The 27,499-nt window shown below is 47.5% G+C and overlaps 1 protein-coding gene across 1 annotated transcript in view; it reads left to right on the top strand.

Annotated features, from left to right (window-relative positions):
• The window catches only part of LOC126474290 (uncharacterized), a 149,973-nt gene that overhangs the window by 18,413 nt on the left and 104,061 nt on the right, over nucleotides 1-27,499 (top strand). The window contains exon 3 of the mRNA XM_050101754.1: nucleotides 22,304-22,536. Coding sequence (XP_049957711.1) covers nucleotides 22,304-22,536 — 233 coding nt within the window. The remainder of the gene's footprint in view (nucleotides 1-22,303; nucleotides 22,537-27,499) is intronic.

The following is a 27,499-nucleotide window of genomic DNA, read 5'->3' as shown; positions in this document are numbered from 1 at the left end:
TTTATTTACAGTTACAAATTGTTGCCATATAGCGCTGAAGATTAGATGGGTAGATCACATAACTAATAAGGATGGTTTTTTTTCTTTTTTTATTTACTATCAAAAACAGTCTTGATCACAATTTATTTATTACGGTGACCATCTTCAGACCAATGAGCAAGATCCTCCTTCTGCGGGAGAATCACTACTCAATTTTCACTGCCACAATGTATTCAAAAATAATTAATGAGGAGGTATTGAATAGAATTGAGAGAAAAGAAATTTGTGGCACAAATTGACTAGAAGAAGGGATCGGTTGGTAGGACACATTCTGAGGCATCAAGGGATCATCAATTTAGTATAGGAGGGCAGCGTGGAGAGTAAAAACCGTAGAGGGAGACCAAGAAATGAATACACTACGCAGATTCGGAAGGATGTAGGTTGTAGTAGGTATTGGGAGATGAAGAAGCTTGCACAGGATAGAATAGCATGGAGAGCTGCATCAAACCAATCCCTGGACTGAAGACCACAACAAACATAGTGATACATACACTTCTGGAAATTGAAATAAGAACACCGTGAATTCATTGTCCCAGGAAGGGGAAACTTTATTGACACATTCCTGGGGTCAGATACATCACATGATCACACTGACAGAACCACAGGCACATAGACACAGGCAACAGAGCATGCACAATGTCGGCACTAGTACAGTGTATATCCACCTTTCGCAGCAATGCAGGCTGCTATTCTCCCATGGAGACGATCGTAGAGATGCTGGATGTAGTCCTGTGGAACGGCTTGCCATGCCATTTCCACCTGGCGCCTCAGTTGGACCAGCGTTCGCGCTGGACGTGCAGACCGCGTGAGACGACGCTTCATCCAGTCCCAAACATGCTCAATGGGGGACAGATCCGGAGATCTTGCTGGCCAGGGTAGTTGACTTACACCTTCTAGAGCACGTTGGGTGGCACGGGATACATGCGGACGTGCATTGTCCTGTTGGAACAGCAAGTTCCCTTGCCGGTCTATGAATGGTAGAATGATGGGTTCGATGACGGTTTGGATGTACCGTGCACTATTCAGTGTCCCCTCGACGATCACCAGTGGTGTACGGCCAGTGTAGGAGATCGCTCCCCAGACCATGATGCCGGGTGTTGGCCCTGTGTGCCTCGGTCGTATGCAGTCCTGATTGTGGCGCTCACCTGCACGGCGCCAAACACGCATACGACCATCATTGGCACCAAGGCAGAAGCGACTCTCATCGCTGAAGACGACACGTCTCCATTCGTCCCTCCATTCACGCTTGTCGCGACACCACTGGAGGCGGGCTGCACGATGTTGGGGCGTGAGCGGAAGACGGCCTAACGGTGTGCGGGACCGTAGCCCAGCTTCATGGAGACGGTTGCGAATGGTCCTCGCCGATACCCCAGGAGCAACAGTGTCCCTAATTTGCTGGGAAGTGGCGGTGCGGTCCCCTACGGCACTGCGTAGGATCCTACGGTCTTGGCGTGCATCCGTGCGTCGCTGCGGTCCGGTCCCAGGTCGACGGGCACGTGCACCTTCCGCCGACCACTGGCGACAACATCGATGTACTGTGGAGACCTCACGCCCCACGTGTTGAGCAATTCGGCGGTACGTCCACCCGGCCTCCCGCATGCCCACTATAGGCCCTCGCTCAAAGTCCGTCAACTGCACATACGGTTCACGTCCACGCTGTCGCGGCATGCTACCAGTGTTAAAGACTGCGATGGAGCTCCGTATGCCACGGCAAACTGGCTGACACTGACGGCGGCGGTGCACAAATACTGCGCAGCTAGCGCCATTCGACGGCCAACACCGCGGTTCCTGGTGTGTCCACTGGGCCGTGCGTGTGATCATTGCTTGTACAGCCCTCTCGCAGTGTCCGGAGCAAGTATGGTGGGTCTGACACACCGGTGTCAATGTGTTCTTTTTTCCATTTCCAGGAGTGTATGTTCTTAATTTCTTAGGGCTCTTATCGAAGTACTGCACAAAGAAGAAACCTTTCGCTATTTTGTAGACACCTCATTGCCTAATATCACTACAACAAAAAGAGAATGACTGACGTAGTACAGTATGATGATTGGGATTGTATCGCACGTCTATATACTGCTGGATTCAAAGTAGAGGTAGAAGTGGGCATCTGCATTTGTGAGGAGCTGTGAACTCTTGTCATGTGATCTATACCAGTGTTGCGGACAAATGGGTGGTTGTAGTGTAGGCAAAAAACAGCGTGATTTTCAATACAATTTTGGGGGCTCAATATTCGTTTTTGTAGCAGATAAAATTCACGTCTCCAGGTCCGAAGCGCACGTGGACAAGACATCAGCATCTTAAACAAGTAACTGTGAAAAGTATTCATTCCTTTCTCTAGTGGCCGAGGACACCATTCGGTAAAATATTATAAAATGATGCTGAGTTTATTTCATAGTAATGCGTGTCTCGCTGGAGGATACGTACGAGCAAATACGTGTGTAGGACGAGTAATTAGGTAGCAGTTAGTGTAAACCCACTTGCAGTCAGCTCACGTGTGTGCCAATCGCAGGCTGGGAAATCACGGAGTCCTGGAAAGTTGCAGTACTGTGCAGATTTGGCAGCTCGCAGCCTGGACCTTTCACGACTGTATGGAACATCACCTACCTGAGCCTGCTCGGCACGGCCCGTCTAGCAGTTACGAACTATTTTTTTTCTGTTTCTCGGGGCATCATGAGTGCTGCCGTGTCTGCCTGTGTCGGAACTCGTTCGCAGTCCGCAGCGCCGGCGTGCCGTGTAGTCGGCAGGTGGCGGCGGGGAGGGGGTGGGTGCGGGGGGGGGGGGGGGGGGACAGCCACTGGCTGGCTGGACCTGCCGGTACCTCGCTGCGTACCGTTCACCTGCAGCTCCGTGTCACGTCCGGTACGTGTGGCGCCGCGTGCGTAACTCGCTCTGACAGGGCTTCGTGACCAGGACGTCAGCTGCAGCACGAGCGCAGCCGTTCGTGGCCGAAGTCACTGAAGATGAAACCCTTTAGATTCTGAGGCCGTGTTATATCCAGATTTCTTCCTCACAAATCGATGTTTCGACTGCCCTGCTGGGATCTCCTTCAGAATATTGTGGTGTGCCTGGCTAGCCTAAGACTCGAGCAGGGACATCACAAGATCCTGAAGGAGAATCCAGCAGAGGGACCGAAACTTCGATTTGTGAGGAAGAATTTGGAGAAGAACATAGGGCGTTCCAGCTACCCGGAAGATTTTTCTTTCAAGGCCATCTGCCCACTGCTGCCCGTTGGTACTCCTCGAGATTGTGTCCACAGCCGGCCGAAGTGGCCGCGCGGTTCTGGCGCTGCAGTCCGGAGCTGCGAGACCGCTACGGTCGCAGGTTCGAATCCTGCCTCGGGCATGGATGTGTGTGATGTCCTTAGGTTAGTTAGGTTTAAGTAGTTCTAAGTTCTAGGGGACTGATAACCACAGCAGTTGAGTCCCATAGTGCTCAGAGCCATTTGAACCATTTGTGTCCACAGCGCCGGGTTTCGGCAGCTGGGGAACTAGGATTTTTGCTCGTCATAGAGATGATGTGCTTTTCCTTGCGTAATCTCGCTTGATGCTTTATGGATAGAGCCGACATGGCTGCTTCCAATGATGTTTTCCAACACCTGTAGGAAATGGACAACAAAAAATGGTTCAAATCGCTCTGAGCACTATGGCACTTAACATCTGAGGTCATCAGTCCCCTAGAACTTAGAACTAATTAAACCTAACTAACCTAAGGACATCACAAACATCCATGCTCGAGGCAGGATTCGAACCTGGGACCGTAGCGGTCGCGCTCTTCCAGACTGAAGCGCCTAGAACCGCTCGGCCACACTGGCCGGCTGAAATGGACAACAGAACTGGCTATACGTCCTGATTCTGGTCGAATCAAATGACTTAATGTTAAATAATTCCGTGGGGACGTTATGAAACTCGCGGAATCGGAAATCGGCCTGCAGCCCTCGTGGGTTCTACGAGTCATATGCCCTGTGGGGTGGAGGCAGTGTTTTCCTAATGTATTTCTGAAGTCGGAAGTAGAACATCTTCGTGATCTACCGAGGTAGTTATTGTAGCAAGGAAAACCGAGGGAATCCGCAGTGAGCTCTGACGAGCGTGGTCGAGTGACTTCAAATTCTTCTAGGCGGGTGTTGCATCACACTAAGCGTGCACATGTTCATTAGGGACAAGGCTTGTAATAGACTGCGTATCCACTAAATAGCTAGCTTGTGAATAAAGTGAACATGGTGACAGTTACTCCAACCCGATGAATTCCATTTATTTCCGTGGTAATTTGAGTGTGGTGTTTTTGTGCCACGTTTTCCTCGTATATATGAAGATGGTATCTGCCCGAAAGAACATATACCATCTTCATATACATATAGTTAAGGCTCACCGGCCATTTGACCATCTTCTGTGCGGATGCACAGACATTGCCCGAACTCTTACGAGAATCGGTAAAGCGGCGAGTAATGAGTGTAATGGGCAGGGGCACTACGAATATAGTGCAGGACAAGTTGGAAACGTGGGTCTCACGGGAGGCGTGCCAGAGATAAGTCCCTGAAGTCGCTCTATCCTCTGTGTCCTCGGTGACTCAGATGGATAGAGCGTCTGCCATGTAAGTAGAAGATCCCGGGTTCGAGTCCCGATCGGGGCACACATATTCAACTGCCCCGTTGACGTATATCAACGTCTGTATGCAGATAAGGGTATTCATTTCACTGTATTGATTTATTGATTGATTTATTCATTTTAGATAGTTATCCTGTTTTGTTGTTGTGAAGGAATTGGCCAAAGTAACTAGGAACTATATGTAGACTGTTAGCGGTGTGTCTTTTCCACTGCAGTGGTCGGATCTTGGAATCATTCCTGAAGTAGAGCTTTTAATTCTTGACTTTCGAATGGTGAGTTCGGGCATAACCCTCCGAGGTTGGCGACCCTTATTTAGACTGATTTAACAGTCTGGCAGTGCAGAGAATTAATACAGATCCGCCATTCAATATTTCAGCTTTAGCCTGCAGGTCAGTGCGTCGCTTGATATTCGCCTCGCGAGCCTCCCAGTGGCGAGAATGGATTCTGGCTGTCGCAACGAATGTAACTTTGCTTGACGCCGCGGCAACTCCTAGGACTGAGGAAAGGAATGCTCCTCTCTGTCTTCCAAACTCGCGCGTTACCTGGCATTGTGCGCCGAGACCGACCTGCTCCAGGCTAAGCCAGAGCGCGTCAGCTTCATCAGAGGGCTTAGCAAGCGGCGACCGCTGGCGGCGTGCCGTTAGATAGTTTGTTTACTGGGCTGGGCAGCGATATCCCTGTGGCATTCTACGCACGAACCTCGCAGTGCGGTCTGCCAGCACCGCCCTACCACTTTCCAAACTATACAGAAACCCCCCTCCATACATTTTTGAACTAGCTCTCCTGGAAGAAATGGCTTAACCACACAGCTCAGTGGATGTTTCCACTCTGAATCGTTCCCTCAAAATGGTTCAAATGGCTCTGAGCACTATGGGACTTAACTTCTGAGGTCATCATTCCCCTAGAACTTAGAACTACTTAAACCTAACGAACCGAAAGACATCACACACATACATGCCCGAGGCAGGATTCGAACCTGCGACCGGAGCTGTCGCGCGGTTCCAGACTGTAGCGCCTAGAACCGCTCGGCCACCACGACCGGTAATCGTTCCCTCTGTAGCGGAGTATGCGCTATTACGGAACCTCCTCGTGGGTTAGAATTTTAGCCACAGCCGGCACACTTTTTATCTCACAGAATGTTTCAAAATAGCGCATATTCCGCTGCAGACGAAACTGGTAGAAACGACTGTTTGAAAAATTTTTCAAACATTAGCATGTCGGATATTGAAAACAATGTGCTGCCTCTAGGCGACAATATAAAAGCAAATTTTATGGTACAAGAAGCAAAATCCTCCTTCCATCTTCAGGCATCTGACCGTGGACAGTTGGAAACATATAGCATAGGATAATGTCAGTCCATCTAGATAAGGACTTAATCAGAAACGTTATGAAACACACATGGAAAATATTTCGTACAGAAGTCAATGGCAGCTCGTAATTATCTCACGTTTTACATCGTTTTCATGGCTATCATAGCTGTTTTGCTACTATTTTGCTAGATTAAAACTCTGAACCCGTGATAATTGGTACTTTCTTCTATCATCGTGCACTTCCATCAGTGCCAATTTCGCTATTGAGTATGATATGTATTAATAGGGACATCAAAGTACGAAGAATAACAAGTACTTCGGCAGAGACTACAAAGTGCGACACCAGAATGCGATTGACAGGGCAGACACCGTAATAATCCCAGTACCAAAGAAGGCAGGTGCTCATAGATATGGATATTACCGAACCATTAGAGTAAAAAACGCATTTGTTGAATACTGACAGCTGTTGTCTATAGAGGGATAGAGAAACTGATCGCAGCCGACCTCGGGGAGGAACAGTTTAGGATTCGGAGAAGTACGGCAACACAAGGCGTACCAATACTGACCTTCCGACTTATCTTCGAAAATATTATATTGTCTGAAGATTTAGAAAAAGCTTTTGACAAATGCACTCTTTGAAATTCTGAAAATACAGACAATCCCAGGGATTTCCATGCAGACAAGCGCAGAGGTTTCCATACCCTCTGCCTTCTTTACTGTCTTATCAATGGACACTGTCTCCCACATCTCTCTTCGACGTCAACGCTCTTGCCTGAACAACACGGCAGAAACACCCGCCCTCATCAGAGCTAAATCCTTTCTATCTCGCTTCATCGTTCAGCCACTTACCCGGAGTCCCTCTCGGTAGCAGGAACGCGACTCTGGAATAATTGTATTATAGAACTGAATAATTGTATTATAGAACTGAATAACATCTCCAGCTTCAGAAAACAGTTAATGACGTATCTACTAAAGCAACAATAAGCATTACCATTTCCCTGTACGCACTCGTTACCCTTGTACATACCTCTTTTGAATCTGATCTTTCTCATTTCCCAGTATCCTTAGGCAATGCAATCTCCTTAAATTTCCTTTCTCCAGAACACGCTATTTCAGAAAACATTTCTTTTGTACACCTGTAAATTCTTTTTATATCTGCCACTATCATTATTGTTATTTTTGTTGTTATTATTGTTATTTTTTTTTACAATCGTATTGACCAAATAGGATCACGTTAACAACTTCAGTTCCTCTTCTTCCTTTGTTGTTGTTTCCTATTTTTCCAGTATTCCCTCATTTTCTCCCCATGAAGTCTCTTCCTTTCTTCTGTCCATGTTGTTCCCGTTTTTTTTGTTTCTTCTGCTTTGAAAGCCTTCCAAATTTAGTATTTTGTTTTTGAAACGGTTTCTTTCTGCTATTTCTGATTCTTTGATGTTTCTTTCAAGATCTTTTCTTACTTCTGTAATCCATGCTATTGTCGATTTCTTCTTCCAGAAATATAGGAGTATTTGTTTTGTTAGTATATTTACATCCATTCGGTAGAGATGTCCAAAAAAGGTTAATGTTCGTTTGGCCATTACTTCAGATATTTTCTGTATATTTTTGTAGATCTCCTCATTACTTCTTATTTTCCAACCATCTGCAGTTTTCATTGCACCCATTATTTTTCTAATAATCCTTCTTTCCAGTACCTCTAGTTTGTCCATCTTATAGTTCATCGTTAGGCATTCAGATCCATATAAACATTCTGGTCGTACCACTGTGGTGTAATGTTTTGGTTTTGTTTTTCTAGATATACATTTCTTGTTGTAAATATTTTTGGTCAGCCGGCCGCGGTGGTCTAGCGGTTCTAGGCGCGCAGTCCGGAACCGCGCGACTGCTACGGTCGCAGGTTGGAATCCTGCCTCGGGCATGGATGTGTGTGATGTCCTTAGGTTAGTTAGGTTTAAGTAGTTCTCAGTTCTAGGGGACTGATGACCACAGTAGTTAAGTCCCATAGTGCTCAGAGCCATTTGAACCATTTTTGGTCAAACCATATGCTCTTTCCATTTTGTTAATTCTTACATCTATTGCAGATTTTTCTAGTCCATTCTGTTGTATAGTTTCTCCGAGATATTTAAATTTATTTACTCGCTCTATTTTACCAATTTGTGTTCCTATGTATTTTGGTGCATTTTTTATATTTGTCATGAATTTTGTTTTTTAAGCTGAAATTTTGCGACCAGTTCTGTTTGCTAATTTTTCCACAATGTTTATTTGAGTAACTGCTTGTCAGGTTTTCTGAAAGTATTGCGAAATCATCCGCAAAAGCCAAGCAGTTTACCTTAATTCCATTTGTTTTCCTTCCCAGAGTTATTTCTAGAACACAGTTAAACAGTAAAGGTGATAAACCATCACCTTGTCTAACACTAGTTTTTATTTCAAAAGGCTGAGATACTTTTCCCATAAATTTGACTTTAGATACTGTACCTGTTAATGTTTCACGAATTATGTTTGCTAGTTTTTAATTAACACCAAATTCTCTAATGACCTTATCTATCGTTTCTCTGTCTATATAATCAAATAATTTCTTGAAATCTATAAATGACACTAGTATTGGTTTGCTGGTTAACATTCTATGGCGAATTATTGACTTTAAGTTAAAAATTTGTTCTGCACAGGACCTTCCCTTTCGAAAACCACCCTGATATTCTCCTAGTTGTTTGTCTAAAGTATCTACCACTCTGTTGAGGAGAATTTTTGATAATATTTTGTCATTATTATTATTTTTATGATTATTATCACTGTTAGTGGGAGCGGCAGCAGCACTAGTACAGGTATTGCCGGTATCAAGTGTATTAGTTCACAGTCAGTATTATCTACTGTTTGGTACATATATATAAAATGACGACTGGAAAAAGCGTGAATAGCTTCTCTGAAAAAGGGAAGTTTCTTAATTTCTAATATCCACTGAGGTGATCGAATTCACGGCATAGCGAAATGCCCATATATCGATCGCGGCGGTATCGCGTACACAAGGTGCAAAAGGGCAGTACATTGGTGGAGCCGTCATTTGCAGTCAGGTGATTCATATGAAAAGGTTTCCGACGTGATTATGGCCGCACGACGGGAGTTAACAGACTCTGAACCGCATCATGGTAGTTGGAACTAGACGCGTGGGGCATTCCATTAAGGACCTCGTTAGGGAAGTCAATACCCCAAGATCCACAGTGTCAAGAGTGTGCCAAGAATACCAAATTTCAGGTATTACCTCTCACCACGGACAACTCAGTGATCAATGTGGGTTGTACGACGAATGTATCCGTTAGGACAGTAAGGCCAAATTTGGCGTCAATGGGCTACGGCAGCAGAAGACCGACGCGACTGTCTCTGCTAACAGCACGACATCACTTGCGGTGCCTCTTCTAGGGTCGTGATCATATTGGTTGGATCCTAGATGGCTGGAAAACTGGTGTGGTCAGATGATTCCCGATTTCAGTTGGCAAGAGCTGACGGTACGGTTCGAACGTAGTGCAGATCCCATGAAGCCATGGACGCAAGTTGTCAACAACGCACTGTGCAGGCTGGTGGTGGCTCCATAATGGTGGGTGATGTGTTTATGTGGAATGGAATGGGTCTTCTACTCAAACTGAACTGATCATTGATTGGAAATAGTTATGTTCGGCTACTTGGAGAGGTCCCGAGTAGGAGTCTCGGTCGGGCACACAGTTTTAATCTGCCAGGAAGTTTCATATCAGCGCACACTCCGCTGCAGAGTGAAAATCTCATTCTGGACACTTGGAGACGATTTGCAGCCATACATGGACTTCATGTTCCCTAACAACGACGGCTTTTTTTAGGGATGACATGCGCGATGTCACCGAGCCATAATTGTTCGCGGTTGGCTTGAAGAACATTCTGAACAATTCGAGCGAATGATCTGGGCACTCATATCTCCCGACATGAATCCCATCGTACATTTACGGAACAAAATTTAGAGGTCAGTTAGTGCTCAAAATCTTGCACCGGCAACACTTTCCCAATTATGGACGGTACAGAACCAGCATGGCTCAATATTTCCGCAGGGCGCTGCCTTACAACGACTTGTAGAGTCCACGCCACGTCGAGTTGCTGGACTGTGACTGACAAAAGGAGGTCCGACACGAAATTACCAGGTGCCCCATGACTTTGGTCTCTTCAGTGCAAAATTAAGTGTTTCCAAATTTTTTCTGAAATTACACTACTGGCCATTAAAATTGCTACTCCAAGAAGAAATGCAGATGATAAGTGGATATTCATTGGACAAATATATTATACTAGAACTGACATGTGATTACATTTTCACGCAATTTGGGTGCATAGATCCTGAGAAATCAGTACCCAGAACAATCACCTCTGGCCGTAATAACGGCCTTGATACGCCTGGGCATTGAGTCAAACAGAGCTTGGATGGCGTGTACAGGTACAGCTGCCTATGCAGCTTCAACACGATACCACAGTTCATCAACAGTAGTGACTGGCGTATTGTGACGAACCAGTTGCTCGGCCACCATTGACCGGACGTTTTCAGTTGGTGAGACATCTGGAGAATGTGCTGGCCAGGGCAGCAGTCTAACAGTTTCTGTATCCAGAAAGGTCCGTACAGGACCTGCAACATGCGGTCGTGCATTATCCTGCTGAAATGTAGGATTTCGCAGGAATCAAATGAAGGGTAGAGCCACGGGTCGTAACAGATCGGAAGTGGAACGTCCACTGTTCAAAGTGCCGTCAATGAGAACAAGAGGTGACCGAGACGTGTAACCAATGGCACCCCATACTATCACGAAGGGGGATGCGCCAGTATGGCGATGACGAATACACGCTGCCAATGTGCGTTCATCGCGATGTCGCCAAACACGGATGCCACCATCATGATGCTGTAAACAGAACCTGGATTCATCCGAAAAAATGACGTTTTGCCATTCGTGCACCCAGGTTCGTCGTCGAGTAAACCATCGCTAGCGCTCCTGTCTGTGATGCAGCGTCAAGGGTATTCGCAGTCATGGTCTCCGAGCTGATAGTCCATGCTGCTGCAAACGTCGTCGAACTGTTCGTGTAGATGGTTGTTGTCTTGCAAACGTCCCCATCTGTTGACTCAGGGATCGAGACGTGGCTGCACGATCCGTTACAGCCATGCGGATAACATGCCTGTCATCTCGACTGCTAGTGATACGAGGCCGTTGGGATCCAGCACGGCGTTCCGTATTACCATCCTGAACCCACCGATTCCATATTCTGCTAACAGTCACTGGATCTCGACCAACGCGAGCAGCAATGTCGCGATACGATAAACCGCAATCGCGATAGGCTACAATCCGACCTTCATCAAAGTCGGAAACGTGATGGTACGCATTTCTTCTCCTTACACGAGGCATAACAACAACGTTTCACCAGGCTACGCCGGTCAACTGCTGTTTGTGTATGAGAAATCGGTTGGAAACTTTCCTCATGTCAGCACGTTGTAGGTGTCGCCACCGACGCCAAACTTATGTGAATGCTCTGAAAAGCTAATCATTTGCATATTACAGCATCTTCTTACAGTCGGTTAAATTTCGCGTCAGCAGCGCGTCATCTTCGTGGTGTAGCAGTTTTAATGGCCAGTAGTGTATTTATCTGGAGTGGACTCTTGTACATAAATGATATACACTCCTGGAAATGGAAAAAAGAACACATTGACACCGGTGTGTCAGACCCACCATACTTGCTCCGGACACTGCGAGAGGGCTGTACAAGCAATGATCACACGCACGGCACAGCGGACACACCAGGAACCGCGGTGTTGGCCGTCGAATCTCGCTAGCTGCGCAGCATTTGTGCACCGCCGCCGTCAGTGTCAGCCAGTTTGCCGTGGCATACGGAGCTCCATCGCAGTCTTTAACACTGGTAGCATGCCGCGACAGCGTGGACGTGAACCGTATGTGCAGTTGACGGACTTTGAGCGAGGGCGTATAGTGGGCATGCGGGAGGCCGGGTGGACGTACCGCCGAATTGCTCAACACGTGGGGCGTGAGGTCTCCACAGTACATCGATGTTGTCGCCAGTGGTCGGCGGAAGGTGCACGTGCCCGTCGACCTGGGACCGGACCGCAGCGACGCACGGATGCACGCCAAGACCGTAGGATCCTACGCACCACTTCCCAGCAAATTAGGGACACTGTTGCTCCTGGGGTATCGGCGAGGACCATTCGCAACCGTCTCCATGAAGCTGAGCTACGGTCCCGCACACCGTTAGGCCGTCTTCCGCTCACGCCCCAACATCGTGCAGCCCGCCTCCAGTGGTGTCGCGACAGGCGTGAATGGAGGGACGAATGGAGACGTGTCGTCTTCAGCGATGAGAGTCGCTTCTGCCTTGGTGCCAATGATGGTCGTATGCGTGTTTGGCGCCGTGCAGGTGAGCGCCACAATCAGGACTGCATACGACCGAGGCACACAGGGCCAACACCCGGCATCATGGTGTGGGGAGCGATCTCCTACACTGGCCGTACACCACTGGTGATCGTCGAGGGGACACTGAATAGTGCACGGTACATCCAAACCCATCGTTCTACCATTCCTAGACCGGCAAGGGAACTTGCTGTTCCAACAGGACAATGCACGTCCGCATGTATCCCGTGCCACCCAACGTGCTCTAGAAGGTGTAAGTCAACTACCCTGGCCAGCAAGATCTCCGGATCTGTCCCCCATTGAGCATGTTTGGGACTGGATGAAGCGTCGTCTCATGCGGTCTGCACGTCCAGCACGAACGCTGGTCCAACTGAGGCGCCAGGTGGAAATGGCATGGCAAGCCGTTCCACAGGACTACATCCAGCATCTCTACGATCGTCTCCATGGGAGAATAGCAGCCTGCATTGCTGCGAAAGGTGGATATACACTGTACTAGTGCCGACATTGTGCATGCTCTGTTGCCTGTGTCTATGTGCCTGTGGTTCTGTCAGTGTGATCATGTGATGTATCTGACCCCAGGAATGTGTCAATAAAGTTTCCCCTTCCTGGGACAATGAATTCACGGTGTTCTTATTTCAATTTCCAGGAGTGTATTTCTATTCACTAATCTCCTAGGGGTTAATATTGTGGGATACACTGGAGAAAAAGGTATTCACTGAACAAAAGAAAGCAGTTAGGATTATCTGTGGGATTCACACACGTACACCTTGTAACCGTCCATTCAAATAATTGTGGATGTTAGCCACAGCCGCACAGTACCTTTCTTGACAGACGGAAATTTCTGCTCAACAATGCATTGCAGTTTGAGAGTAGTGGAGGTATTCCTTCATACAATGCTAGAAGGAAAAGTGAGCTTGTCTCTAGTGATATGCACAGCTACAAAGCTGACCATCTGCCCATGGAAATGAAATGTCTGACGGAGAGCGGAAGTGTTTTCAAGTGAATATTAGAGTTGTTTCTCATTAAGAAGTCGTTCTCTACCATAGACGAGTACCTAAACAGAAATAAGTCGTCAGTTACCAACATGGGTATGTCAAGGGTAGTCTCTCCTACGAGTCGTCAGGTGCGTTTTCACTGGTCTTTGGACAGATATTTCCAGTCTACTATTTGTATCGCACCTCTCATGTTCATCTTCATGCACTTCGTCTACCCTTTCCACAATAACGACTCTTTCGTCCAAGAATTTCTTTAATTTTCCTGTAGACAGCATCTGTCTTTCCCCTAGTCATGCACGCATGTATAGATTTGTGTTTTTCCGCTTAGTCATTTTTCGCTTCCTGTCGTTCTCATTTTTAGTCGTGTGTGTTTCGTTTTGCCTGTTTCATTGAGTTCTTTTTATATTTTCTATCTTTCTGATTTATTTTTGATATCTCTTGTATTATTCAAGGACATAGTTGTTCTTCTGCTGCCTTCACTATTTCACCTCGCAAAGATAACCATTCATTTTCTGCGCTGAGGTGTCATTAGCCATGGGATACCTCCCACTATCGTGTCGGACCTCCCTTTGCCCGGCGTAGCGCAGCAGCACGTCGTGGCATGGACTCAACAAGTCGTTGGAAGTCAGTCCCCTGCAGAAATGTTGAGCCACGCTGCCTCTGTAGGTTTCCATAAATCAGAAATTGTTGCCGGTGCAGGATTTTGTGCACGAAACGACCTCTCGATTATTGTCCCAAAAATCTTCGGTGGGATTCATGCCGGGTTATCGAATTGTGCGGAATGTTCTTCAAGCCAATAGCGAACAATTGTGGTCCGGTGTCGTGACGCATTGCCATCCATAAGAGTTACATAGTAGCCTGGGAACATGAAGTCCATGAATGGCTGCAGATCGAGTAGCCTTACATAAACATTTTCAGTCAATGATCGTCTCAGTTGGACCAAAGGATAGAGTCTACACCATTATGGAGCTCAACCACCACCTTGCACAGTTCCTTGTTGGCAACGTGGGTCCACGACTTCGTCGGGTCTACGAAACACTCAAACCCTAGGATCAGCTCTTACCAACTGAAATCGGGACTCACCTGACCAGGCCACCGTTTTCCAGTCGTCTAGGGTCCAACTGATATGGTCACGAGGCCAGGAGAGGCGCTGCAGGCGACGTCGTGCTCTTAACAAAGGCACTCACGTACGCCGTCTGCTGCCATAGCCCATTAACGCCAAATTGAGCCGCGTTGTCCTAATGGATACATTCGTCCCACGTTGATTTCTGTGGTTATTTAATGTTGCTGCTCTCGATCGTTAAGCGAAGGCCGTCGGCCACTGCGTTGTTTGCGGTGAGAGGTAATGCCTGAAATTTGGTATTCTAGGTACACTGTTCATACTGTGGATGTCTGGATATTCAAATCCCTAACGATTTCCAAAACGGAATTGAAATGCCCGGGGCTAGTAGGCCAGAGCGGGTGAAGATGTGCAAAGGGGCCAAAATAGGATGTCGTCAATTGCACTCGACATACAAACTTTATTGTCCACACACAATATTATACAAGAATGGAAAACACTCAAAGTTGTAATGGATCTCCTTTGATTGACTTTAGATCGGCTGAAGGCCACACTCAAAATCCGAGACGCAAGGCCTAAGTAAGAAATTGACACAGAAGTTTCTTCTGGAGGTGTCACCCAAAAATATTTTCTACATCTTCAATCTAAACAGGCTGAAGGCCTTAGCACTTTAATCTTAATGAAACTCGACTGGAGGCTTCATGTTAAGCAATAAGAAGTGTTTCAATCCAACGGCAGAAGGCCTAATCTTAGAACAAATCAAGCAAATTCGGCTGAAGGCCTCATACAAAACATCACAACCGTATGCCTTTGAGGGCATACCAATAACATTAATTTAAGAGATATTAAAACTCGGCTGAAGGCCACACATCAACACAATAATTTAATGGCTGATGTAAAATTCGGTTGAAGACCCCTATAAGAACAACAATCTCACGCCTTAAGGGCGAGACAAGAACATTAATTCAGGACATATAAAACTCGGCCGAGCGGTTCTAGGCGCTTCAGTGCGGAACCGCGCTGCTGCTATGGTCGCAGGTTAGAATCCTGCCTCGGGCATGGGTGTGTGTGATGTCCTTAGATTAGTTAGGTTTAAGTAGTTCTAAGTCTAGGGGGCTGATAACCTCAGATGTTAAGTCCCATAGTGGTTGGAGTCATTTGAATTTATAAAACGCGCCTGAGGGTCACACATCAACCAAATAACTAAAACTCAAACAGGGAAGTTACTATGTAACAGACACGGAACGGCGCTCAGAAGTTCCGAGGGTCGGCCAGGTATTGTAACACTAACGCCCGTTTAGGCGAGACAGGCAGCCTGACCAACAATCTCTTAATCGGAAGGCAACCCAACCGACAGACAGCCGGCCGACCGAACAACCATATCAGTTCCGCTCGACGCAACCAGCAAAACGACTACAAGATTTCAATACAACGACACACAGAATGTTGGCGCCCACTACGACCAACAACACCTTTTTTTTGTTTTACAAGATCTGTGGGGGACGAACTTCGCAGCACTGCAAGCAGCACCTCACACTCCAACAAAGCGTGCACGCCGCCAGCGGCTCCAGCCCGACTCTGCGCGACGGTGGCTTGCTTGCCACTCCACGCCAACTGACCGACTGGACTGCTGGTCGATCCGCGACTGCTGCTCCGTCGCGACTGCACTGCTGGTGCATCTCCAACCGATCTCGCTTCAGACGGACGACGCCCCGGAGACATTGGCTCTTGCCCAACCATGCAGAGGGAACACAGCCGACATCTCTGCACAGGAAGGAACCGACCCCAATACACGTCGCCGATGAGACGACCGACCGAACGACCAACCAACGGTCGTGCCCGCTGCTAGTGGCTGTGCAGACCTCACTGGGGCTCCGTTCCCGACTGCACTGCTGCTGCGTCCCGACCGCCCTGCTGGTCCGTCTCCAACCCACTGCCAGACACACGGCGACCCGGAAATACTATAGATGGCCCAGAGGTAGTACGACAGTGCACTTATCGATACGCGCTGCTGCTGCCACTCACGGGCAGACAAGAAAGCAATTCAGTGACACCAGTAATTGAAATTAAAATGACGAAGCGGCCGTACGGTCAAAACAAGATGTTAAATAAAGATGGCACTAACATGAGCCACACACGGATCAGGAATGTCCCACGCATCTAGCTCCAACTACCATTCTGCGTTCAATGTCTGTAAATTCCCGTCTTGCGGCCATATTCACGTTGAAAATCCTTTCATGTGAATCACCTGAGTGCAAATGACACCTACGCCAACGCACTGTCCCTCTATATCTAGGTGCTACAGCCTGGAACCGCGTGACCGCTACGGTCGCAGTTTCGAGTCCTGCCTCGGGCATGGATGTGTGTGATGTCTTTAGGTTAGTTAGGTTTAAGTAGTTCTAAGTTCTAGGGGACTGATGACCTCAGATGTTAAGTCCCATAGTCCTCAGAGCCATTTGAACCTCTATATTTTGCGTACGCGGTACTGCCGCCAAGTGTATATTTGCGTGTCACTGTCGCACGACGTTTTTCACCTTAGTGTATTATATTTCTTTGTCTACTACAGTTTGTCAGTACCTAACGCACTCTTGTCCAGGTTCTATCTCCTAAATTTGCTTTATGACCATTACATGCAGTCATAGGAGTAAGAACGTAATATACTAACTAATAGCTTTTAGCAAGTTCGCATCTTCTCCTGGAAATCTTTTTTAACTTAAAATGTGTTCGCATCATATTATCGTAGCGACTTGCCGCTGCTTAGCACGGGCAGCGGCAAGTGTCCACCCGCTCGTTTCGCGAGATGTACGCGTCAGCCATCAGTATGTCGCCCGAGCCTTTCCGGGACATTGCCAATAGTAAACACTTCCGTGGCCCACCCGGGTGGCCGTGCGGTCTAACGCACGGCTTTCCGGGCGAGAAGGCGCGCCTGGTCCCCGGCACGAATCCGCCCGGCGGAATTGTGTCGAGGTCCGGTGAACCGGCCAGTCTCTGGATGGTTTTTATGCGGTTTTCCTTCTGCCTCGGCGAATACGGGCTGATTCCCCTTATTCCGCCTCAGTTACACTATGTCGACGATTGCTCCGCAAACAAGTTCTCCGCGTACGCGTACACCACCATTACTCTACCACGGAAACATAGGGGTTACACTCGTCTGGTGTGAGACGTTCCCTGGGGGGGGCGTCCGGCAGAACTGCACTATAACCCTGGGTTCGGTGTGGGGCGGCGGAGAGGTGAAGTGGACTGCGGTAGTCGTCGTGGGGTTGTGGACCACTGCGGCGGGGACGGAGCCTATCCACCGTTTCTAGGTCCCCGGTTAACATACAATACAATGCAATATAAACACCTCCGTGATGTGCAGCGACTCTCTTGAAGCGTCTGCCATTTCAGTTTGTTGAGTATCTTCGAAATGCACTCACGCCGACTAAACGATCCTGTGGACGGATGCACCGCTCTTAGATGAATCTTGTCTATCTATCTCTTCCAGGAATCGAACCTCGTGAGGTTCCTCGTGTCATGACCAATATTCAAGAATCGGTCGAACAAGTGTCTGGTAAGACACTTCTGTTATGGACGAATTACGTTTCCTTAAGAAACATACAACGAATCTCAGTCTCGCACCTCCTTTTCCTACAGCTAATTTTATGTGATCAATTCTCCTCTGGTCGCTGTGAATGGTTGCTAATAGGCATTTTATGGTAACTACTGTTTCCAGCAATTTGCCGCCAGTGGTGTAATCGTACAACAGTGGTACTGTTCTCCCCCATAGCATTTATTTATGTTTAGGGTTAACAGCCAGTCCCCGCGCCACTCATCGATCCTGTCCAGGTCTACCCACGATTCGCTGACGTTCTGGGGTCGCTACCAACCGCATCATTTGCGAACAGCGACATGGAGCTTCCGGCATTCTCCACTAGGTCACTTAGTGTACAGGGCGTTTCAGAACCTTTGCATCAAAAGTGTAGGTGTAACCACGTCATGGGGAACAACTATTTTTTTTTTAGGAAGAAAATATTCGCTGACGGTTCCGAGCGATGCAAGGGCCTTTTATTACTGGTTACGCTCCAGAGAGCGAACAGGGCGTAGGCACTCTCTGGCGCGTGCATGCAGGGTGTGTTGCCTACAATCCAGGCATCTGCTCCGCGTGACAGGGCAAAATAACACTCTCAGCACCGGCCCAACGCTTGTTCGTGTTCGCAGAATTCGGGCAAATTTAGTTGTGTTCAAAAATGTGTATCTTGGAAAATTCGAGCACATAAATTCAAAATTGAATATATTTTAAACACATTCGGTCTTCTTTAATATGCAATTGTGAAGAAAATCCTGTCTAGCGTAACATGGACAAATTATATTATTATATATCACACTGTTTTAGTAAAATTAAAAATCTCATGCATTGATATAGGTGGAGTAAATGATTTCACAAATACATAATGATCAATGCTGAATATCGTATTTAAATACTATAGCAATTTATACTTGGATTTATACCGCATTTACGTATGAAGTATTTTAAAACAGGGTTCCATACACAACGCCACAAAGCAGTGTTCGCAACGATAACACGTCTCCTTGCGAGATGCTTTTACAGTTTCTTTCTCTGATTTTGAAGAATAAATGCACTGGAGGCAAATTTTCTGCTTGTGAGTGGGAAATGTTGCAGGAAATGTCTCTGTCTCAGCTTACAGGTCCGTTTTGGTTATTGGGAGCTGTTGGCAAGATTGGTATTGAAATCAGTTATCGTCATTTTCTTGGTCTGAAATGAACCGTGTAACAAAAATATAGTCGATACTCCTAGTAATAACAAATGAAAAAACGGTTTCTACCACCATTTTACAGTTGTGTGCCTGAACACACTATACTACAGTCACCTTCAAATACACCTGTGTCGTCCAAATCATCTTCACTATCTAGAGCATCGACAATGTCTCCAAAATTCATCAAATAAGCAATTTCTTCATCAGATGAACCACGGCACGCCATTTCTTTTACACGGATAACCAGTATTGTGCTCTATCCCCAGGCGAAAACAATGCTTCATAAATAATGAAATTCATCAAAAACAAGACGCACATCGACGCCATGTGTCCATACTACTAATAAATAACAGTATAAACATCGTATATCGATAATTAGAGGTGTGAAAACAGCTCGCAGAGCTTTTTAATCAACAAAATACGCTGACCCGTATAACATGGCCATTTGCCGGCCGCGGTGGCCGAGCGGTCTAGGCGCTTCAGTCCGGAACAGCGCTGCTGCTACGGTCGCAGGTTCGAATCCTGCCTCGGGCATGGATGTATGTAATGTCCTTAGGTTAGTTAGGTTTAAGTAGCTCTAAGTCTAGGGGACTGATGACCTCAGATGTAAAGTCCCACAGTGCTTAGAGCCATTTGAACCATTTGACATAGCCATTTTGGAAGGGAGAACGGCCCGTAGAATCTACGGGCTTGGCGCTGAGAGAATTAAAGTTGCCCATTCTCTTCTGAAACATGTCTCTCGTCTTGGAGACATACAGTATATTTGAATCAGTAACGGTCGTATCAAAATCCCTCAGGTATACCTGAAAGTACACCACTGGCCATTAAAATTGCTACACCAAGAAGAAATGCAGATGATAAACGGGTATTCATTGGACAAACATATTATACTAGAACTGACATTTGATTACATATTCACGCAATTTGGGTGCATAGATCCTGAGAAATCAGTACCCAGAACAACCACCTCTGGCCGTCATAACGGCCTTGATACGCCTGGGTATTGAGTCAAACAGAGCTTGGATGGCGTGTACAGTTACAGCTGCCCATGCAGCTTCAACACGATACCACAGTTCATCAACAGTAGTGACTGGCTTATTGTGACGAGCCAGTTGCTCGGCCACCATTGACCAGACGTTTTCAGTTGGTGAGAGATCTGGAGAATGTGTTGGCCCGGGCAGCAGTCGAACATTTTCTGTATCCAGAAAGGCCCGTACAGGACCTGCAACATGCGGTCGTGCATTATCCTGTTGAAATGTAGGATTTCGCAGGAATCAAATGAAGGGTAGAGCCACGGGTCGTAACACATCTGAAATGTAACGTCCACTGTTCAAAGTGCCGTAAATACGAACAAGAGATGACCGAGACGTGTAACCAATGGCACCCCATACTATCACGCTGGGTGATACGCCAGTATGGCGATGACGAATACGCTCTTCCAATGAGCGTTCACCGCGATGTCGCCAAACACGGATGCCACTACCATGATGCTGTAAACAGAACCTGGATTCATCCGAAAAAATGACGTTTTGCCATTCGTGCACCCGGGTTCGTCGTTGAGTACACCAGCGCTTAGCCCCTGTCTGTGATGCAGCGCCAAGGGTAACCGCAGCCACGGTCTCCGAGCTGACAGTCCATGTTGCTGCAAACGTCGTCGAACTGATCGTGCAGATGGTTGTTGTCTTGCAAACGTCCCATATGTTGACTCAGGGATCGAGACGTGGGTGCACGATCCGTATAGCCATGCGGATAAGATGCCTGTCACCTCGACTGCTAGTGATACGAAGCCGTTGGGATGCAGCACGGCGTTCCGTATTACACTCCTGAACCCACCGATTCGATATTCTGCTAACAGCTGTTGGATCTCGACCAACGCGAGCAGCAATGTCGCGATACGATAAACCGCAATCGCGATAGGCTACAATCCGACCTTTATCAAAGTCGGAAACGTGATGGTACGCATTTCTCCTCCTTACACGAGGCATCACAACGTTTCACCAGACAACGCAGGTCAACTGCTGTTTGTGTATGAGAAACCGGTTGGAAACTTTCCTCATGTCAGCACGTTGTAGGTGTCGCCACCAGCGCCAACCTTGTGTGAATGCTCTGAAAAGCTGATCATTTGCACATCACAGCATCTTCTTCCTGTCGGTTAAATTTCGTGTCTGTAGCACGTTATCTTCGTGTTGTAGCAATTTTAATGGCCAGTAGTGTAGCTTTACAGCTGTCGACTTTGTTCTGTTAAGAGTGGCGTGTCGAGTTCCTTCTGCGAGAAATTCTTGAATCCAGTCGTCATTGTGTTTCGCTACTCACTATTGTGCGCCGTACGATGACCTACCGGCATGCGAATACGTGCCGTCTGCTACGACACCCCCGGCGGACGTGTATCTGCAGACAGAGCGCTTCGCCACTGTGGTGTCACCGCCAGACACCACACTTGCTATGTGGTAGCCTTTAAATCGGCCGCGGTCCGTTAGTATACGTCGGACCCGTGTGTCGCCACTATCAGTGATTGCAGACCGAGCGCCGCCACACGGCAGGTCTGGTCTAGACAGACTCCCTAGCACTCGCCCCCGTTGTACAGCCGACTTTGCTAGCGATAGTTCACTGTCTACATACGCTCTCATTTGCAGAGACGACAGTTTAGCATAGCCTTCAGCTACGTCATTTACTACGACATAGCAAGGCGCCATATTCAGTTACTATTCTGAACAGATAATCATGTACCGTCAAGAGCGACGTTCATCATTAATGGATTAAAGTTAAGTATGAAACTAATTACGTCCGCTTTCTGAATTCTCATTCCTTGTCATGTTGCAGACCTCACATCACTACAGTCCTTCCCTCCTCACGCCAGCCTGCGTGAGCTAAAACGCGTGCATTCCGGCCTCCTCTAGTAACACGGTGTTGGCTCTTCTGCCAACACAACAGCCACCGTCAGCACGCCGGCTGTGGCTGTTACTGCAGCCCGCGCGTGCGGCCGGCTGTCTACTGTGTGTCCCCGGCTGACGCAACCCGGCGGGCGCGGCGGCAGCGGCCCAGCCACAGCGACGGCAGCCGCAGCCCGGGACCAGGGGCCCGCCTGCCTGACCTGCGCCACATTTTCGGCAGCCGGCCCGGCCTCGTGCCGTGTCCCGCTCTGCTAGGTCCTGCTGGGCCGGTTTGGGCGGCGGCCCACGTCCGCGACCTACTGCCTGCTAGTGGCTGCTGCTAGGGGCTGCAGCCAGCTGCCGGCTGCCACCTCGTGTCCGCCGCCGCCTCTCCACACGACAGCCGGGCCACCACCAGTTCGCAGATCGCGCCTGCTGGCCTCACTACGCGTGGAGGACGCGCGGCGGGTGCCGGGCGGCGCCCGCCGCAGGCAGTCTGGCTGCCGGTGGTGAATGGCAGGCGTACGGCGCAGGCGCTTCAGACAGACGAACCACCCAGTGTCAGTCAGGCGCGAACAAAGACAACGTCCTCATTTCGAGTTCGGTACATTCAATCGGTTCCTAAGCATTTAAATAGGAAGTATTAAGCCTGCCAAATTTTCCTAAACATGCGACTTAGCTACAGGCATTCAAACCAAAACACCAGAAGAAGGGTAAGCTGTTCTTTCTAGGGACTCAGAAAGACTGAACCGATACCATAAAACTGCCTAAATCCGCCTAAGACACGAGCATGTGCGCTCCACTTCAATAATCGAGTCGACTGCTGCGGTCGCAGGTTCGAATCTGCCTCAGGCATGGATGTGTGTGATGTCCTTAGGTTAGTTAGGTTTAAGTAGTTCTAAGTTCTAGGGGACTGATGACCACAGCAGTTGAGTCCCATAGTGCTCAGAGCCATGTGAACCACCAATAATCGAGTAACTGACGAATGGACGGTCATCAGGCTTTACTGAAAAGTCTTGTCATTCTGCGCAACGGATTAATCTGAGATGTACCCTTTACCCTGTGGCTCCAGCAAGATGCAATTTCCACCCCCGCACTACTACAGAAGTCAGACAGACGCTCTTAACGTTCTAAAGAGAAATGCCTGAAAAACTTTCAGCAATAAATATCTTCTGGAGTCGTCCGCCATAAGGAAATGACACAAAAATTCACAAAATTTCTTACGTAACTAGTGGGATACTTGGGTTCTGGAGCAGTGCTAATATGTGTAAGAAAAACATGAAACTAACGAAAATTATTATTTATTTTTGCTAAAATTCTGAGAAATCACACTTTTAGTTATGAACTTAACACGTTATTTCCGGGTTCTTTTCGGAATATGAAGTTACCTCTCAAGGATAGGATTCGCTAATGAAATTTCTATACAAAGTTTAAGATTGTTATCGACTCGGCAGAATGGCTGAGAGCCGTGCCTACTCAACTTGAATAATTATCGGTTAGAATGTTGCTAGGTACGATCGAGGCTGTCGCATGTGAAATGCAGTGAAGTGTACTGTTGTGGAGGAAATATGGGGCTCGCAAGAGCTGTAGCGCACAATACCGTAACTTGCGATGCCTGCTGTCTGCGCCGCTCGCTGCTGAGCAGTAAGATAACTCTCGTTCTATCTGGATTGACCTTCGCCAGTCAAACTCTCCCTCCGCCTTGTTGAAGTCAAGGACTCCTATTCGCCCGTAGTCTAACTATTGGTGTGGTACACCGGTCAGATAACCAGTCCACCGTGATGCCACTCAAAAATTCACTCACAGGCGTTTAACTATAACTCTGTCCGTTCACACCGCACAATAAGTGTGTCGACCAGCACAGTGAACAACGCTTAATCGCAAGGACTCAATATAGAGAGTCGCACTTTGATTCGCTCTCGACAGAGGTGCTCTCCCAGTGAAGTACTGAGGAGAGACTTGTTTCTCGCTCGAAGAGCAACAACAGAACGGCGCCTCTCCACGCCAGATGTGAAGGGGTATATCTTTTGGTCTCTTCCATTACTCCTTCAGCTCAAGGCGTCAGAAATATCGTCTGCCAATCAGCATTGCTCTTCTAAAACGGAAGAACGACGTTTCGTTTAAGGCGACCATTCTGGAAATCTGTAGTATCGGCGTTTGGCGTTTGCTGTCTCCCTGAAACTGCATGTTATGTGTAAAGAATGCGTAGGCTGGCCGCTCCCACACAATGTAGCGGAATTTGCTTTTAAGCCGAACACGGGGTCGTCCTTTCACTCGGGCTAACGCTGTCTGCTCTACAGGCAGTCACTGGCCGACGTAGATAGCTTGGGACCAGCCTCCTGGCGTGCGGTTGCCTCTCTCGAACTAAAAGCTTTTGTGACCATCGTGTCTGGAATATATGTGTGTATGCCAGCCTCGAGTATTTCAACCACGGTGTGCACTTGCGATTTATTAGTTATTTGCATATCGTTTACATGAATTCATACAACATTGACTTTATCTTATCGAGTTTGGGTTCGAATGGAGCATCTTGATGCGCGGAATATGAATGTGAGGGCGGAATATGTAAGCAATGAAGGTCAGGAGACCACAACGTCTTACAGTCTAAGTCATAATTCCTACTTCAAATACGCCAATGTTACTAGACGCACCTGTACAACACTAGTAGAAAGTCAACTGGTAGTAATATGATAAGGAAGGTTGCTGGAACCTCACAGGGAGCTGCCACGTCCAGTGCAGCTCCAGCACTGGCGTATCCAGTGCCTAAATACAGTTCCAGCTGAGTGCCTGTACCATTGAGACTGTCCACCTGAACGCCTGCGTAAGATTCTTCAGGGGTACATTGAGATCCACATCTATCCTCTGGCTACATACTATCAGTGATTCTCCAACACCAGAAGTATGAGGGATCAATGTTACTCTAAAGAACTGGACGAAGCTACTCACACGACCTCCAAATCAACAAGATCCTAAATGACTCTCCTCCCAACTGACTTAAATCCTGCGAGCCCTTCAGGTCACCGAACACAACTTTCACATTGAAGAATACTGGCAACGAAAACTGGAATGCAATAACAATACATGAATATGTTATGCTAGATCCAAGAGTTGCTCTATCAGGATGTGATCTGAAGATGGGCACCTGTACCAGCCTCATCATGTTGCATATCTGGGAACTACACCACAGCCAAGGCTGTGACTGCGGAGTCAGTACCCAAACTGTGCAGCACGTTGCCCAGGAATACCCTTTAAGGAAGTAAAAAGGTCCTTTCAGAGACATTATCAATGCCACTCCTTTTGCATCGGAATGGCTGCAGTCCCTGAATTCTGAACGTTGGTGGAGGCCCAAATGTGCCACAGCAGATACTGTTCTTATCTGTATTGTGCTTATTTTATACTAGCTGACTATCCAGCGTTGCCCACGTACGCATTTATTTCAGTTCTGTTGATCCTACTGATCCTCCTCCGGCCGGCCGGTGTGGCCGTGCGGTTCTAGGCGCTTCAGTCTGGAACCGAGTGACCGCTACGGTCGCAGGTTGGAATCCTGCCTCGGGCATGGATGTGTATGATGTCCTTAGGTTAGTTAGGTTTAAGTAGTTCTAAGTTCTAGGTGACTGATGACCACAGATGTTGTCCCATAGTGCTCAGAGCCATTTGAACCATTTGATCCTCCTCCCTCCGCTTCCCTCTCTGTCCATCACCTCCCCCCCTCCTATGTCTGCATCCTGCTCCCCTTTCTCTCTGTCCACCTCCTCCACCCTCTATTCTCTATTCATTTCCTCCTGCCAATCTCTCTGGCCATTTCCTACTCTCTGGTCTCTCTGTCCATTTGCTCCTTCCCCTTCTCTCTGTCCACCTCCTCCACCCTCCATTCTTTGTCCATCTCCTCCTGCCGATCTCTCTCGCCATCTCCTACTCTCTTGTCTCTCTGTCCATCTTCTTCTCCTCCTCTTTTTATCCATCACCTCCTCTTTGCTTTCTACATCATCACCTTTCCCACCTCTGCATGCATGCCCTTCTCCTCCTCTTTCCTTTCTCTGTCCATCTCCTCTGTCCATCTCCTCTCCTGGCCATCCCAATTTAGGTTTTCAGTGATTTCCCTAAATCGCTTCATGCAAATGCCAGGATGGTTCCTTAGAAAGGGTATGGCCGACTTCCTTCCCCAGCCTTCCCTAATCTGATGTTTGGTGCCCTCCTCTAAATCAACGAAATAACCATCTCCTCCTTCCCCTCTGTCCGTGCCATACAATGATATAATTTTTTAGGTACATCAGCAGAATATGTGGAGACTCTCTCCTAAATCTGTTGTGAATAGAGTCAGTATTAAAGAAGTAATAAATTGAAACGGCCAACGAAGCCAGACGGACTAGAGAAGAATAGCTGCAAGGCGGCGAGGAAAATAAAAAGGTAAAGAAACAAAGAAACATATACATAAAAAAGAAGAAACTTAAGAAAAATTAAAAAAAACATTGAAAAATGTGGGTATGTGTGAGATTATCGGTGTTTTCCTGCCACATTTCACTATCCACTCCAAGAAGCCGAGTAAGCCGTTCTAGATGCGGCCAGCTAGAGTCGCAGGTCTTTTCGGCCGAACAGCAGGCGAGCTGATCGTGGGACAGTCAGGAGGGGGTTTCAGTTGGGAACAAACGGAATAAAGGGAATAAACAATTCTGGTATCTGACTGCCAAGGAAAACCTCCCAAAAAAACCTGGTCGGCACCGGGGGATTGGAACTATTTTAATTTATTTTTGGGAAAAAGTCCTCCATTCCCCCTGACAAAAATGGATATTTTGTGTTTGTGTATTGTACGTCGTCTGCTGCATTTGTGCATGTGTGGCATCACGTGTGTGATCTAGATCGTCAGTCGAGCCTTGCATATTTTCGATAGTTTATGGTTTCTTTCATCAATGACGATCATTTGTACGTGTGGAAACGATGCCAAGTTCCACCATCTTTTGCAGTCCACATTAAAACGTAGTTTTCCCTACAGTTGTATAGTCCATGGAAAGCACCTTCCATAGCACGGTACCTGCTGATGTAATGGGCAAACGAACCTTCGCTCTGTCAGCATTACGTGTTGACTTACATCTCGTCAACAGCATTCATATCATTGCCTGACGTTAATACTTTTACCTCTCGTTCGAAACCTGGCGGAGAAATTGCCGCATGAAATCGCTACGGCTGCACTGTCTGGAGAAACCTTAAGAAACTAAGTATTAAAGTGGACATGTCTAAGGACAATATGCTAGAAGACGGCTATGCGTTGTGTGAAGTTATAGGTTTTCCGTGATCTCTCTAAGTCTTTTATGGCAAGTGCCGGGATAATTCCTATGGAAAGGGCACCGCCTTCCTTTAAGCAGAGCTTGTGTTCTTTCTCTAGTGTCCTCGTCGTCGACTGGTCGATATAGAATGATCTACGTCTACATATTCCACTTGTTCGTTCCTAGAGTGAGTCGCAAGAAGGTCGGATAA

The sequence above is a fragment of the Schistocerca serialis genome, chromosome 4 (genome assembly GCF_023864345.2).
Source record: "Schistocerca serialis cubense isolate TAMUIC-IGC-003099 chromosome 4, iqSchSeri2.2, whole genome shotgun sequence".
Classification (NCBI taxonomy): Eukaryota; Metazoa; Arthropoda; class Insecta; order Orthoptera; family Acrididae; genus Schistocerca; species Schistocerca serialis.
Note: the sequence above shows the minus strand (reverse complement) of the source record. Positions and strands in the feature narration are given on the sequence as shown.